The 15,657-nt window shown below is 47.8% G+C and overlaps 1 protein-coding gene across 1 annotated transcript; it reads left to right on the plus strand.

Moving 5' to 3' along the window:
- Positions 1–3,844: 3,844 nt before the first annotated feature.
- Positions 3,845–15,599, plus strand: PTMS (parathymosin). Its single transcript, XM_081177014.1, has 5 exons — positions 3,845–4,083; positions 8,599–8,667; positions 11,233–11,317; positions 11,426–11,493; positions 14,570–15,599. Exons 1-5 carry the CDS (start codon positions 4,036–4,038, stop codon positions 14,618–14,620), a joined length of 321 nt encoding a protein of 106 aa, XP_081033140.1. The 5' UTR covers positions 3,845–4,035; the 3' UTR covers positions 14,621–15,599.
- The last annotated feature ends 58 nt before the right edge of the window (positions 15,600–15,657 follow it).

Genomic DNA, 15,657 nt, shown 5'->3' on the forward strand with positions numbered 1-15,657 from the left:
TGATAGATGGCCTACACTAGAAAACAGAAGGAGCAGGACCTTGTTGATTCTGCTGGACCTCCTAGTAGTCGTCAATATCAGCAATTGTGTTTATCTGGATACGCTCTCTTAAGTTGGGAATTGTGCACACTGCATTGTGGCGGTTTTATTCCATTCTGGAAGACCAGCTTTGTTTAAAAACATATATTCCTCTTTCAGAATAGGAATACATATGACAAGCTGTGCCTTGATTAATCCTCTGCCTGTGGCACATGCTACACACAAATGGGGGTAGTTGAATGGGGGTAGTTGAAGACTGGAAACTGCATTATTTCAGCTGCACAACTCTTGGGTTTCTGTGCTGAAACTTCCACTTTTCTAGCTAAAAAAAAAAGGATTTAGGCCCAATGAACGTAATGATCCAATTGGCAGAAATAACAGGAAAGAGTCAAAAGGATTTGTTACATTCTCTCAAGTGAAGAAGCCAGATAGAAGAAAGTGAAGAAGACACAGATAGAAGAAAGGCTTGTGCCTTGCCTCCTTAGTACCAAACTGAGCAGCCATGTTGTTACCACAAAGTGTGCTGTGAGGGGCCAGATGTGCTCAACAAGTGGACTACTTATGCTTCCTTAGGAAGCATGTCATGCTGCAAGACATTTGGACCAATTAAATACAGTGGTACCTCAGGTTACATACGCTTCAGGTTACATACACTTCAGGTTACAGACTCCGCTAACCCAGAAATAGTGCTTCAGGTTAAGAGCTTTGCTTCAGGATGAGAGCAGAAATCGTGCTCCGGTGGCGCGGCGGCAGCAGGAGGCCCCATTAGCTAAAGTGGTGCTTCAGGTTAAGAACAGTTTCAGGTTAAGAATGGACCTCCAGAACGAATTAAGTACTTAACCTGAGGTACCACTGTAATGGAATGTGCCCTACTTCACAATAGCAGCCAATCCATATTTGTCTTTCAGATATTGGAAGATGCAGAAGGAAGAACAGAAATATTCATTGGGGGAGGGGGGTGTTAATCAATGCCACTTAATTCAAAGGAGCGATTTGGCTATTTACTGTTCTCTTCCCATAGCACTGGATTTTGTCACACTCTGGTATGAAAACACAATGAGGAGTCCAAACCAACTGACCAGTAGCTGAGAACTTGATAGTATGACTCAATTGTGTGATATAGGCAGGTAGCCCCATCTGTGCTGTGGAGATATGATAGAAGAGAGCAAGGCTTGAAATAGGGAAAGGAAAAGGGGGGTTCTTTTGCACAGTAAAGTGTGCACACCTACTTGGGCAGCCAATTTCAGAAGGTGGTGCAGAAGGGAACCATTGCTTGACTTCCTGACATCTTTGTCCTCCATACAAATGAAACTACTGAGTGAGGTCATCATCAGGGAAGTTGAAATTAGTTGTATCTATATGCAGATGACAGCTCTATTTCTCTTTTTCACCGAACTCATATTAAGTGATGATGGTGATAAACCAGGACTAGATGGGTTCAGTAATTAACTGGATGAAGGCAAAGAACATGAAGCTCAGCCTAGACAAGACAGGACAGAGATGATTCATCTCCTCATGTTACTTATGTTCACCCTGTGCTGGAGTGCAACCCCTTGAAGAGGGATTGCCTACTGATCCATCGTTGCCACCTGAGGCATAGTTTGCCTCTGTGGTGCTGAGCATGTCATACCAGTTTAGACTGGTGCACCAGCCACAACTGTATCTAGACAGATACCTTGGTCTCTGTGATCCATATCTTGGTAACTTCCAAATTATACTACAGTGGTAGGTCTGGTTACAAATTCTCCAGGTTACAAACACTTTGGGTTACAAACTCCGCTAACCCAGAAGTAGTACCTCAAGTTGAGAACTTTGCCCCAGGATGAGAACGGAAATCGCGTGGCGGTGGCGAGGCAGCAGTGGGAGGCCCCATTAGCTAAAGTGGTACCTCAGGTTAAGAACGGTTTCGGGTTAAGAATGGACCTCCGGGACGAATTAAGCTCGTAACCCGAGGTACCACTGTACTGTAATGCAATGCAATGTATATAGGGATGCCTTACATCGCGGTTCAGAAGCTTCCATTAGTTCAAAGTACAACTGTGAGTCTATTAACTGAATCTAGGCATTGTGATCCCATTACTCCTATGCTTCACCAACTTAGTTGGCTTTCAGTCTGTGTCTGGGCTCAGTTCAGTGTGTGGATTTTGACCTTTAAAAGCCTTTATGGCTTCAGACCAGGATGCCTGAAAGACTGCTGGTCTCCACTTGTGCCTGCTCATCCACCCATACAATGAGAGCTCCAGCAGAGGTCTTTCTTTGGGTGCCCCTCCATCTGAGGTATGACAGGTGGCTGCAGGGGAAAGGTTGCTGACTACCTGATGGTGGCATCTCAACTATGGTATGCTCTCCAAAAGGAGGTTTACATGGCACCTACCTTGATGTCATTTTGGCACTGGCAAAGGCCTTTTCATTCTCCCAGGCTTTTTCACTCTCTGTGTTTTGTTTCTTTGCTCTTGGTGTTTGCTTTTAATTCCGCTGACTGCTTTTAATGCTTTTGTTTTGCCATAAAGTCTTGTAAGCCACCTTGAGAACCTGTTAAAGGAAAGGTTTTCAATAAATAAAATGTGACTGTGAAGATAACCCTGAGTCAGTACATCAGTGATTCAGAGGAAATTTACTCTAGTTCAGGGGAATTTTCTTAGGCAAAATGTGATTCTTGTGAACAGAATGAGTGAAGACGTGTGTTATATGGTGTTGGCAAAGGGGAACACTGGAAGAGGACAGGTGATCAGGTAAGCAGGGGGTTCATGTTTCCTCAAAAATTAATTGCCCAGTTCAAGTTTACAGGCAGGGGACTGGGCGGGGGGGAGAGACTTGGTAAAACACCCCCATTCCTTTTCTCTGGATGCCTTAGTTTGTTCCAAGTAGTGCAAGTCTCTTGGGACTGCTTCTCACATGCATGTAGCTGATTTTTCACAGGTGAATGAATTGGGAGAGGGAAGGTGACTAACATGGCTTGGTTCCCCCTTGTCAAGTTTCTGTCAAGGGGGAATGAAAAAGGATGAATCCGTCCTGTGCCAAATGGTATGGAATCTGGAGAGGATTCTCCAGACCACTCTGGACATGGGCAGAGAACCACAGAATGATACGCACTCCCAGGGCACAGCATGGCCTGGGCTGAACGATACCGTCTTTACTCCAGAATTCACTGGAATGCGAGGAGTCCTGGGTATAACCTGGAGATGTTTCCACCACAACAGGAAACCCGGGGTTCTGGATCGGATTCCAACTGTGGGGCACAACTCTACTCGGTCCCTGCTTTCTGCCACAGTCGGGGGTGGCTAAAGGCAGCTATCTCAAGCCTTGCAACTACGCAGACAGCAGATCCCTTGCAGCCGTGCCTGACGCAACGGAGCCAGCAGCTGGCGATTTAGGTTCTAGTTATTCTGGCTCCGTTAACACGGGGCAGGACAAAGGGCACGCGCGGTCTTGCGAAGGGCGCGCGGCGCAGGAGAGGAGAGCGCGACTCGAACAAAGGAGCCGAAGACAAAGCGCGGAAGGGAAGCTTCCCCAAGGGCATAGCTCTGGCTGGGGTTCCCGGCCTTCAGGACCACGCAAGCTCCCCTAACCCTCCTTCCGCAGTTAATGGTTTTGTTTTCTTTTGTTTCGCAAAGCGCAGCGTTGTCCCCTCTTGCCGGGCCATTTATATTCCTCCTCCTCCTCCTCCTCCTGGCTGCTGCTGGGCAGCCTGCTCGCGCCTTCGCTCTTCCATCCAGCCCTCCCTCCTTCCCGCTCATCCCTCCCAGCCTCCCCTCCCTTTGCGCAGGTCCCTCCCTCGCCGCCGAGCGCCGTATAAATCCCTTTTTCTGGCACAGCCTCATCGCGGCAGCGGAGAACCCTGTGGCTGTGGCGCCGGGGCGAGCCGAGAAGTGCCCGTCGGCTTCCCGAGAGCTTAACCCGAGCTGCACCTGGTCCCTCCGGCCAAGCGCCTCTCCCGCGCGCCCTCTCTCTTTCTCGCCTTGCTCCTTTTGTTTTGTTTCGCTCCCGCTTTCCAGGATGTCGGAGAAGCCCGCCGAGGAGGCTCCGGTGGAGCTGGGGGCCAAGGTGAGGACCAAGCTGGGATCAAGACCCCGGGGCGAGGGCGCCCAATGCTCGATTGCAACGAAGCAGGCGGATGGGTGCTGGTGGCGGAGCTCGCCCTTGCCCTGGTGCGCTCGGGATCGAGGGCAGAGAGGGCGCAAGCTGGTTGTGGGGAAACAGTTACGGAGGGAAGAGAAGACTCGAGGAGGGTGGCGTGCGTGCGCCTTGCTCCCCGCGCCCCCGCCTTTATTCCGACGACGCCTTTCCACGCGTCTCTCGAACGACCCGCTTTCCCTTTTTTCCTGGTCCCCTTGCAAACGAGCTGTCGGCTGGGATTCGGGTCAGGAAAAGAAAACGCACGCCCTTAGACGGGCAGAGAGCGGCGTGCGGGCGTTGCGCTCTCGTGTCCGTCACCTTCGCGGCCAATACAGTGCGCTTGGCTGGCTGGGGCGCGTTTGCTTTCTGCCCAAAGTCTCTAGGGTTTGTGAGAACCGGGGAAGAATGCACGTGTCAGTTGGGTGCCCCTAGCTGTGCTAAAGGCGGAGAGCTTTTCTTTTCATCCTAGTGCCATTAATCATCATGGAGACCGGGCGGGGAGGAGGGGGCGGTCACCTTTCAAACCATGCGCCCACCTGGGTTGGGTGAGTGATCCCTTAGTGTTAAGAAGGGGGGCACAGTTTTAAACAAGGACGCCGAACCTCCCATCCGGCGGACTACGAAACCAGACGCCTAAACCGTTTCGCTTTATTAGGAAACAAAAACAGTGAAGCGGAGACGCGCAGCACAAAGCCAGGAAAAGATGGAAGGCAATTAAAGAGCGCGCGCGCGCCGGGATGTGCGTGCGCCTGCCTGCTTGCCAACATATGGGTCGTTTTCCCCGCAACCATGTTTCTTGTCTGCGAAGGCATCGGACCTTATGTCTTCGCTTGCTTTGGCGTTCCTGACTTTGTTTTTCCTCCATGTGCGCGCAAACTGCGGAGACACGCGTTACTCCGCGTCGTGGGAACTGTAGCTTGGGTCTTGCAAGAAGGCTGCCTGCTGCGGGTGAAGCGGGAAAGTAGGTTGCGGGGCAAGGTCACCCCGAAGAGTAAGACAACACAACCCTCGGGAAGACACGTGACTCCCTAAGAGGGGGGGGGCGGCGGTTAGCGCCGCGTGGGATTTGCTCCTGGTATATTTACGAATGCTGGATTGGAAACGTTAATTGAAGAGGGGGTGGGGAGAGAAGGGAAAGATTAAACGAGGGAGGCAGCAGGAATTCAGTGCCGCCATGCCATTAATAGGTCTCCGTCCAGCTTCTTCGCTCCGTTGTAGCAGAATGGAAGCAGGAACGTGTAAAGCTGCAATCCTACGCACGTGTACCTGGCAGTAATTCTGAGTAAACATGCAATTTCACTGCAGGGCATACCAGGGCATAGGATTCTCTGGCCTGCCAGAAAAGAGGGAGAAAAAGATAAAAGGGAAAGGCAAACAGTACTCAAACTGTGTTCCAGGGATTGGGACTTGCACAATATTTTTTGATAGTTAGGCAGTCTCCTCTCCTGCACTGTAGGGATAGTAATTGATTAAAACAACCTTAAGGGCAGCCGGGGACATGGGCATAAATCAAAGTTACATGCTGCTCAGACTTGCTTCTACAGTGCTGTACATCTCTTTCTCGATTTGCACGAGAAAGCTAAAGATAGTCAGTTCCGCAGCTTTGAAAATAGTCTTCCACACAAGACAGGACAGCCTTTCCCCAGATTTTAGTTAACCTACAAAACCAGGTATTTAATTGTGTGCAATCTTTGCAGAAGCAAAGCCTTGGGGCGCCTTGTTCCCAGGTTCACCTTCTCTTTGGTAGCAGTGGTTGGATCACAACACTTCAGCCAGTTTTGTTGTTGTTTTACATCATACAAATTATGGCCCTGTGAGATGGTCAGTGACGGGTCTTGCATACTACATCACTTATGGAAGGTTTTATGGGCTATTGTCCTTACATACCATTCCTAAGAACACAACCCTTTCAGCTGCGAGTTCAGAAAGTGACCAGCGGGAGGAAAATCTGCCTGTTTTTATAAGAGAAACCCCAGAACCCCTGTCAGTTACTATTCATTATGCCCTAGGCTTTGGGAGTGGCCATGGAAAATGTTTGCCGTTTGTCTGTGTGCGAATGGAAGAAGCTACTTTTGATTCTGAATGCATAGAAAAATGGTTCTGGTTAGAGGATTAGCTATGGAAATCTCAGATGCTGGCTTGACCCTGAAATGATCAATCTGGGTTAGACTACCTCATATCTAGGCCAGTGTTCCATCTTCGCCAGTAGCAGGTTTTAGAAGCCTCATGCCTGCGTTTTGAAAGCGTATTATGCCCTCTAGTGGAACATTTATGGGATCATCTGTCCTATATGGCAACGTTTCTTACCAGGGATTGCCTCCTTACAAAGGCTTACCTCTCTCACACCATCTAATTAAGGTTTTCCTACTTTGTAGTCCTGCGCAAAGGTGAAGTTGTTTTAGCGCATAGCTGGGTTTTCACCGGAACTGGTGCAAGGGCCCAGTGTTGGCACAAATCAAAAAGTGTGCAAAAGGTGCACATTTCCACCCTATAAAACCCTTTACGGAGAGCAAAATAAAAATTCTAGAGTAACCCTGGGATACGTTCCCTGCCTTATGTCCTACTGCCTTTGCCTAGTCTCCTTTCTCGGAGGGCGGTGCATGTTTAGTAATCCTATTTTAAACCTGGTATGTAAGTTTCTTGCTTGTTATCTGCACAAATAACTAATGGGATGATGTTTCAGTATGTTAAATTGCACATTCCCCCGCGTGTGTGTTTTAAAGAAAGCAGCTTAGTGTAGTATAGTAATTAAGGCCCCAGGTTCTCATCTCGTTTCACCCAAGAACAAAACCACTCTTCTCTCAGATACAACTCTTCAGCCACAACAAGCAGATAATATTGGCTTATCCTATCTTACAAAGCTCTGTCAGAAGAATTTTGGAGATAAATATGAAATATTGGAACACTTAGAGGGAACAGACTGCATAAACACGCTGCTGTTCTTACCTATAAACAGTCAATAGCCAAGCAAAAACTACCACACCATCTGCTATCTATTTCAGAGAGTTACTTATTTGCTGTGCATCTGGACACCTCTTGAGATATCATAGCCAAATTTTGCATGTTGGTTCCTGAGATAAAGGAGCAGGTTTTCACCTGTGTTTGGATACAGTTGGACACCATTTTGAATCAAGATGATGAACCGAACCTTAACTGCACTGCTTTAAAAGCTGTGCTGATTCTCTGGGTTTCTTAACACTCTGGAGCAACACCAGGTGGGAGGTTGCTGATAGATGTATTAATAACTAAAGTCAAATAAGTTGTTGCCCATGAAAGTCAGGTCTACATCATAAGTGCAGTGACCAGCAGCGTAGACATTTCTGATTAGATATCTCATGCTAGTCTCTGTAAACGGCAGGGTGAATCGGGTGTTGAATTTAAATCCCAATCAGTCTCAGCCGGCATGGGCAATTGTTCAGGGGATGATGAGAATTGCAGTCCAACACCATATGCGATGGGACGGCTTCCCCAGAAGTTTAAAAAAAGAAGAAGAAGAAGAAGAGTTTGGATTTGATATCCCGCCTTTCACTCCCCTTCAGGAGTCTCAAAGCGGCTAACATTCTCCTTTCCCTTCCTCCCCCACAACAAACACTCTGTGAGGTGAGTGGGGCTGAGAGACTTCACAGAAGTGTGACTGGCCCAAGGTCACCCAGCAGCTGCATGTGGAGGAGCGGGGAAGCGAACCCGGTTCCCCAGATTACGTGACTACCGCTCTTAACCACTACACCACACTGGCTCTCCAAAACAAAACAAAACAAAACAAGAGTTCCTTTTTAGAAAGAGCTAAATTTTTAACTTCCAAAAATGCTCTCTGAAGGATCTTAACGATGTTCATAGTGGCATATAAACAAACAAACAAACAAACGACAACAAACCCCGGGCATAGGCAGCCCTAAAACGAGGCGCTGTGAGGTGGCTGACAGATTTCATGCGTAATAATAATCGACTTGGAAGTAATTTTGTACAAGCTCCAGTGGAATGAATGGGAGCCGCGTGGCAGCAGGCCGGCAGATTGTGACACATGTTAATTAGTGGGAGGAAGCGCCCATTTGGATTATCAGTCTCGGGCACCAAAACGTCGTTGGCCACAGTTAAATCACACCACGACCACCGAATGTTGGCAAGGCTTCAGCTGGTCTTCCACTGCGAAGCTTCTATAGCTTGAAAAACGTTGCCTAGGTTTCCCTATTTGTCACAGTGACAAGGCTCTTAATCTCAGTGATACGCCGTGGGCAATTCTAAAAGAAACCTTTCCTTTCTGAAACGCTTAAACATGTTGCCTTTGGTATTCAGCTATCTGTTCTCCTATTGCTGCTAATTGAGCCACGCCCTCCTCTTCACTGATTTCATTATTATTATTGCGCAATTCCTGCTTCTTCATATTAGCCCTTCTTTACAGCCCCTCTAGTATTAAGCACACGTATTTCTCTTCCTGTCTTCCAGGACCTGAAAGAAAAGAAGGAGAAACACGAGGAGAAGTCTGCCCGCAAAGAAAAGAAGGAGATAATAGAGGTAACTGGGCAGATATTTGGTCAGGCGTAGGCAAACTCGGCCCTCCAGATGTTTTGGGACTACAACTCCCATCATCCTTGACCACTGGTCCTGTTAGCTAGGGATGATGGGAGTTGTAGTCCCTTGCCTATGCCTGTATTTGGTTGAGAAGCAGAGAGAGATGGGAGAGCTTGGCAAGGTGTACAGGCAAAGGCTTAAAAAAAAAAGAGCCCCCAGGGTTTTGGTTTTGCCTCTTCTGACTCTTCACATAGTTGCCTCAGCCCTGAGTGCTGGTTTCCTCTTGCCATTTATCTTGCGCCACCCATGACGGTCTTGTTTATAGCACCATTTGTACAGCTGTAATGGAAAAGATCCTATGGTGCCTGACGTTTTTAAAGATTTATTCATTTTTTCAACCTGCAAAATGCTTCTGGGGAGAGAGGGGAGGCTTCTTCGTGATGCCAAAAGTGCCAAACTGAGCAGCTCTCCGCACATGTGCTATTTTTTTTACGCCCATATAGACTTTTCCTAAGAAAAACTGGAAAAATTAGTACCATCTAGAGGCAACAGATTATCTAGGGGTGCAGGCTGGGGCAAAGCAGAATAGGCAAAGGAGTGCCTATCAGGATATACGGTTGGATTGAAGGATTTCCAAGTTCTGCCACTTTGGGGCTCCAACTTGCAGAGATAGGAAAGAGGAACTGCTCTTTCTCCTCTCCTGATCCATCAAATCAGCGGAAGAGAAAAGGGCTATCTATTTGCTGCACCAGGTTATCAACCCTGCTCCCTGAAGACTGTGGACAACTCTGTGGTGGGCAGACATGCCAACAAGTGTAGCTTTTCTTGTGATGGAGATCTGCCGGGAAACTGCATCCACTGGGCGAGGAGGGTCACTTAATTTGGGGGGCAGGGGCGGGGGCGGAGGAATCTGCCATCCAGCAGAGCCTCCGCTGAGGTAGGAGGGGAAAGGTGGCAATCTTAGCTGCCCTGGAGAATTAGAACGTGTGGGGCCATCAGGCAGTGCTGCTGTCTAGCACTGCATCCTGCTCCTTAGACAGGTATTCTGAGACCTAGTGGAGAGGTTTAGGTGCTAAGAATTAGAAAGTGGGGTTCATACTGACTTCTCTAGGATGCAAAAATACCTCTTGTGGAGGGCGGCGGGGAGAGCAAGAACCAAAGGAGGTTTTAGGGTAGTCCGGCCTCCCTGGGTGCCACGCTGCAGGGGGTGTCACAACAGTGCTGTAGAAGGTAGTGTGAGAGGTACGGGAGCGCCAAATTTTAGCGTCACCCAGGGCGCTGCTGAAATTTGAAAGCCCAAAGTGTGCCACTGCAGTGAGTGGGTGGCTATATAGTCAGTCCCAAGATGATGAGCTGGGTTTGCACGACTGCAATAGTTTCTTGTGCTCTCTGCATCAACCACAATAAGATGAGATGAAGAAGTCCCTAAATGAAAAAAATAAGTCTTAATGTGGGGTGGCGGTTTCTTTAGTACAGGGGTCAGCAAACATTTTCAGCAGGGAGCCAGTCCAGTCCACTGTCCCTCAGACCCTGTGGGGGGCCGGACTATACTTTTTTTGGGGGGGGAATGAACAAATTCCTATGCCCCACAAATAACCCAGAGGTGGATTTTAAATAAAAGCACACATTCTACTCATGTAATAACACGTTTCCTGGACTGTCCGTGGGCCGGATTTAGAAGGCAATTGGGCCAGATCCGGCCCCCGGGCCTTAGTTTGCCTAGCCATGCTTTAGTACCTAGCTTGAGAAGACCCATGTTCCAATCAATGTTGCATTCTGTGGCCAAGCAGTTGCTTCTGGGAGATAGGTACAGAAATACCTATCTTCTCCTTTCCTCTCCCCTACTTCCCACCCTCCCTCAAAGAGCTAATAAGCTTCAGGAGATGGGGGTTTAGACTTGGCAAAAGGTTCAGACCCTCTCCCAGAGTACTGCTTTCCTCATCCTCAAAATAGCTCTGCAGAAAGACTAAAATCAAGGAAAATCCCAGTCACTGATCTTCTGCATCACATCTAATTTGAAGATCGCAGCTGTTGCTGGTCCTGTTCTCCATAGCTGCTGGGTGAGCACAGCCTTGGCTAGGAGGAGGCTCTCAGCTAAGAGTCCATGTGTGTTATGCGCAGATACTGCTGTCTCCTGATCAGGGTCAGATTTGCTGAATGAACATCCAGACATCCCAGTGTCAGCCAAACCCATGCCTCGACAAGAACCAACGTGGAAGTTCACCCCAAGAGGAGAGCTGTGTTTTGAATACGAGCAGTGGCTGTGTAAGGAAAACTGGCAAGAGGCGAATATGGCCAGAAATGAAGCAGAATTCTCATCCTCTGTAAAGAACAGAGAGGCAGAGAAAAGTGTAAAGGGGACAGCGCAGGGAGTTGCTTAAGCCACAACGAGCTCCTCTGAAGAGGAGTAGGGTATCAGTGTGACAGTAAATGAAATAAATATAAATTGAGCAGATTTGTTGGGCTGTGGAAAGCGGAATTTAAGAGGGGGATGAGCTTTTGGGAAGGCGGAACACGTGCCGGAGACACTGACACAACTGCTGCCTTCTGTGGGTTTGCATTATACAGGACGATGAGAATGGAGCCGAGGAAGAGGACGAGGAGGAAGATGCAAATCCTGAGGATGTGGATGATGACGAGGACGAGGATGAAGGTGAGAGTGAGCAAACTGCTTGTGAGCTGTGCTATAAATGAATGCTGCCTTCCGTGGCTGGTTGAGTGATCTAACGTGTGTTCCCCCCCTCCCCTCCTCAATTCCAAGATGATGAGAACGAACAGGAGCCAGATTCGCATGCAGTGAAGCGATCTGCAGAGAAGAAGCAGGAAGAGGTTAGTAGAAACGATGCCAAGGATGCCAGGAGTGGGGAGAGTTCTGTTCTGCCAAAGAACTAAGGGGACGTATGAGGAACAAGTCCACCCCAAGACACTCGGCTTCCATCATAAAGCACAACACACAAAACAAATCAAATAAAACAGCGGTCTCGTACAAGCCACAAGTAATATAACACTATTCACAGCTCACAAGGACAAATATTGGCAATTCAAAAGAAAAAAATTAAGATTAAGATTAAAAAATTTAGACACTACGCTAAAATCAATATCTGATGTCATTATCGAAAATTCTTATAACTATCAATAACCAGCTAACATTCCATTCCGTCTCTTGTACGAGAGGACGGCTGTTAGGAATTTAGCAACCTGTAGGGTAATATAAGGATCCACATCTTGAAGAACCCAGGCAAGCTGTAGGTCTACTGGTATGTCAGCCATAGGCTGGATTATGGAGTTTAGTATACTAGCACGAGCTGAACTGTACATAGGGCAGATAAACATAACATGATGTAGAGATTCAGATGTTTTCATTTCACAAGCACACATTGAAGGGACTTGGCCCTTAGTGAATCTATGTCTCAGCACGTTTGTTGGAAAAACATTGAACCTAGCTCTGATGAAGGCATATCGGTTAAGCTCATGATTGCAGCTGAGGGGTGGGGTGAATAAATACAGCAGTACCTCAGGTTAAGTACTTAATTTGTTCCGGGGGTCCGTTCTTAACCTGAAACTGTACTTAACCTGAAGCACCACTTTAGCTAATGGGGCCTCCTGCTGTTGCCGCGCCGCCGGAGCACGATTTCTGTTCTCATCCTGAAGCAAAGTTCTTAACCCGTGGTAATATTTCTGGGTTAGCGGAGTCTGTAACCCGAAGCGTATGTAACCTGAAGCGTATGTAACCCGAGGTACCACTGTTATTGGAGAACGGGTTTCCTCTGCTCTCCATTTATATATTTATTTATTAAATCCGTGTGCTTCTGAACACAACACAAGAAAGCAAAATGAGAACACAAAATTCACCATAAAACTAAAACAAACCAATAACCCCCCGCTCTGCCATGGATGGATTTAAAAGGCCATGGAATGGTCAGTCAGCCCAAGACCTGGCTGAAAAGGAACACTTTCACCTGGCGCCTAAAGATAAGGAAGGCGCCAGGCGAGCTTTCCTGGGGAGAGCATCCCACAAATGGGGAACCGCTGTAGAAAAGGCTGGTTCTCATGTTGCCCCCCCCCCCCGACTTCTCGTGGGAGAGGCAGCCAAAGCAGGGCCTCAGATGATGATTGCAGGGTCTGGGTGGGTTCATGTGGGGCGAGGCGATCCTTGAGGTATTGTGGTCCTGAGTCCTTGAAGGCTTTTTCTAGGTCAAAGCTGGGCGCTTCTTCTAAGGGCTGAGCAGTGGCGTAGCGTGGGGGGTGCAGGGGGGGCCGGCCGCACCGGGCGCAACATCTGGGGGTTAGGGTTAGGGGGCGCAAATCCACGGGTTAGGGGGTGCAAATCCACGGGTTAGGGGGCGCAAATCCACGGGTTAGGGGGTGCAAATTACTTGCCTTGCCCCGGGTGCTGACAACCCACGCTACGCCACTGGGGCTGAGGCCTTGCCCTCCCAGCGGCTACTCACAGGTAGATGACAGAACAGCTCTAGGCAATTTGTAATGCAAAGTCGGCCATTAAACATGTTGCAGGAAGCCAAAGGCACGGCCGTCTGTGAAACGTGAATTGCTCGCTCCCATTTGGTGGAAGTGAGGTAACGGCACATCTATCATTTATTTATGTGAAGCTTTTAGACCCCACCCTTGAGCCGAGCCGGCTCCCAGAGTGGCTTGGGAAGATCGATAGCAGACTTGCCATCTAAAAAGGCATGACATACTAGGAAAAATGATTGCCGGGGAGGCGGTGGACAAGCTTCCTTAGACACCGGGTCTTAAAGCTGTCATTCTTATAAAGCAGTTCTGTCTAGGCAAATTCTGGCTGTCCGGAAGAACAGCAGCCCCTCCCTGGAAGCACCCATCCCCCCTGAAACCAAATTTGGGGGGCTTTGCACTGTGCTTCAGTGCTTTTCCTCATCCTCAATTCACCCACAAACTCCCTGCACAGTTTCCTACAGATCACATCTCTGCACCTCAGTGCTGCAGACACTGGTGTGTCAACGTGCAAAGCTGCTGGTAACGTGCAAACGTGCAAAGTTCGGGAAATACTACTGCCTCGTTCGAGTCCTTTGTGATTAGAGATAAAACAGGAGATGCCCACACTGCAGAAGATAACCTTCAGAGTTCCACATCTACTCTCAGCCCTGCATTTGCATTGCACCACAAGCTAGGGTTTTGGGGCAGAAAACAGCTCAAATAGCTCAAGTTTTGACCTAGTCCGCTACAGACAGTGTTTCCCCTTCCCCTTCTCTTCATTGCACACTGGAAAGAACACTACCAACATCTCCTTAACCGCAACTCCCCCATAGCTGCTGAGGTCCTCTCACAAATTCCGCAAAAACAAGTTAGAGATGAGCTTGCAGTATCCCCAAATCTGGGAGAGTTGTGTACAGCTATTAACCAAATGAAAAACAAGAAAGCCAGTGGACCTGGTGGGATACCTTCTGAAATCTTCAAAGTGGATGGAATTGAACTTGCACAACACAAGCATACAGTGGTAGCTCAGTTTAAGAACAGTCCAGTTTAAGAACGATTTGGTTTACGAACTCCGCAAAACCGAAAGCAGGGTCCTGGTTTGAGAACTTTACCTCGGTCTAAGAACGGAATCCGAACAGTGGAAGGGCACTTGTGGCGGGAGGCCTCATTAGCGCCTTGGTTTAAGAACGAAACGGATTAAGTTCGTAAACCAAGCTACCACCGTACTTGTTCATTTGTTACATTTGTGTCCTGCCTTTCTTCCAAGAGACTCAAGATGGCGCACGTGGTTCGTCTCCCTATTTTACCCTCACGGCAACCCTGGGTGCATGAAATAAAAGTTCCACCAGGCAGCATTGAATTTTTCAGGATTCTCTGAACTGTTGGAGACACATGGTTTATGGCTTATGACTAAATGCATCCGTGTTTTTGTTGTTGTTATTATTGACAGGACGAAGTGGACCCAAAGAGAAAGAAAACAGAAAACGGCTCTTCCGCTTGATCTCTTCCCTCCCCCTTCTCCACTATCTGTCCCCCCCCATCTTCCTTCCTCCACCTGTGTGGACCCCCACTTCTGTGCTGCAGCCACAGAGGACGAGAAGGGGTCACAAGGCTTTCCAACGAGTACAGAGGAAGCTGAAGATGGCTCTTTCCTAGCCCCGAGATCTGTTCCATATTACAGTGCTCCCTACAGCTGCTGATTTCTTCCTCCCCCCCCCATTCGAATATCCCCAATATCCAGAAACATCGCCCCCTCCTCCTTCCCAATCACCCTCTCAAAATTGCTGCCTAACTGGAGATCCTCACATGCCTCTGCTTTTTGATACATCTTCTATAAACTTCTTCTGCCCTGGACAAATTCCCGCCTCCCCCCCCCCCTTTTCCCCTTCTTTTCTTTGGCCCCTTACAGAATTCCACAAATGCGGTGTGGAAATTTTATGGTGCTGAAATGTTAAATTGTGTCCAGAGCCTGGGATGTAAAAGGGGGCAGGGAACCTGGCAGTGATTTGTTCCTGTGTCCCGTGCCTGGTTCCCTTTCCATTGCTGGGAAAAGGCAAATATATAAATATATATATACATATATATACACAATTTAAATGTGTTTTTAAGTAAAACATAGGCAAGATTTTCATTATTAATACATTTTTGTACAAATTTACAAGGCAGGCAACAAGCTGGATCTGGTCGACTTTTTTTTCTTCTTCCAGAAGGTGAAGCTTGTTTTTAAATGTGTAAAGTAATAATGTGACTCAGTGTGTGTGTTCCTCATTTCGGGTTGTTTTTAAATTAAAAAAAATTAGGGACCAAATTTTGATTTCTCCCTTGTTCCTTTCAGGGTCTTTAGTTGTTTTTGTTTGTAAATTAACGCAGACCCATCTGCAGTATTTTCTATGGCACAGACATTATGAGGATGAGAAATATAAATATATATATTGTTTAGCACTGTAAATAAAAACCTTTCAAAAAGATTTCAAACAGTCCATACGTGTCTTGGGGTGTTGGTTAATTCTGACGCACATCTGCCTCTAGAGCAAGCCA

The sequence above is a fragment of the Podarcis bocagei genome, assembly GCF_964188305.1.
Source record: "Podarcis bocagei genome assembly, chromosome: 17".
Classification (NCBI taxonomy): domain Eukaryota; kingdom Metazoa; phylum Chordata; class Lepidosauria; order Squamata; family Lacertidae; genus Podarcis; species Podarcis bocagei.

Coding starts and splice junctions, on each gene's coding strand:
- PTMS (XM_081177014.1), top strand. CDS start 4,036: ATGTCGGAGAAGCCCGCCGAGGAGGCTCCGGTGGAGCTGGGGGCCAAG. Junction 8,668..11,232: donor AAAAGAAGGAGATAATAGAG/GTAACTGGGCAG, acceptor TGCATTATACAG/GACGATGAGAATGGAGCCGA. Junction 11,318..11,425: donor TGACGAGGACGAGGATGAAG/GTGAGAGTGAGC, acceptor CTCAATTCCAAG/ATGATGAGAACGAACAGGAG.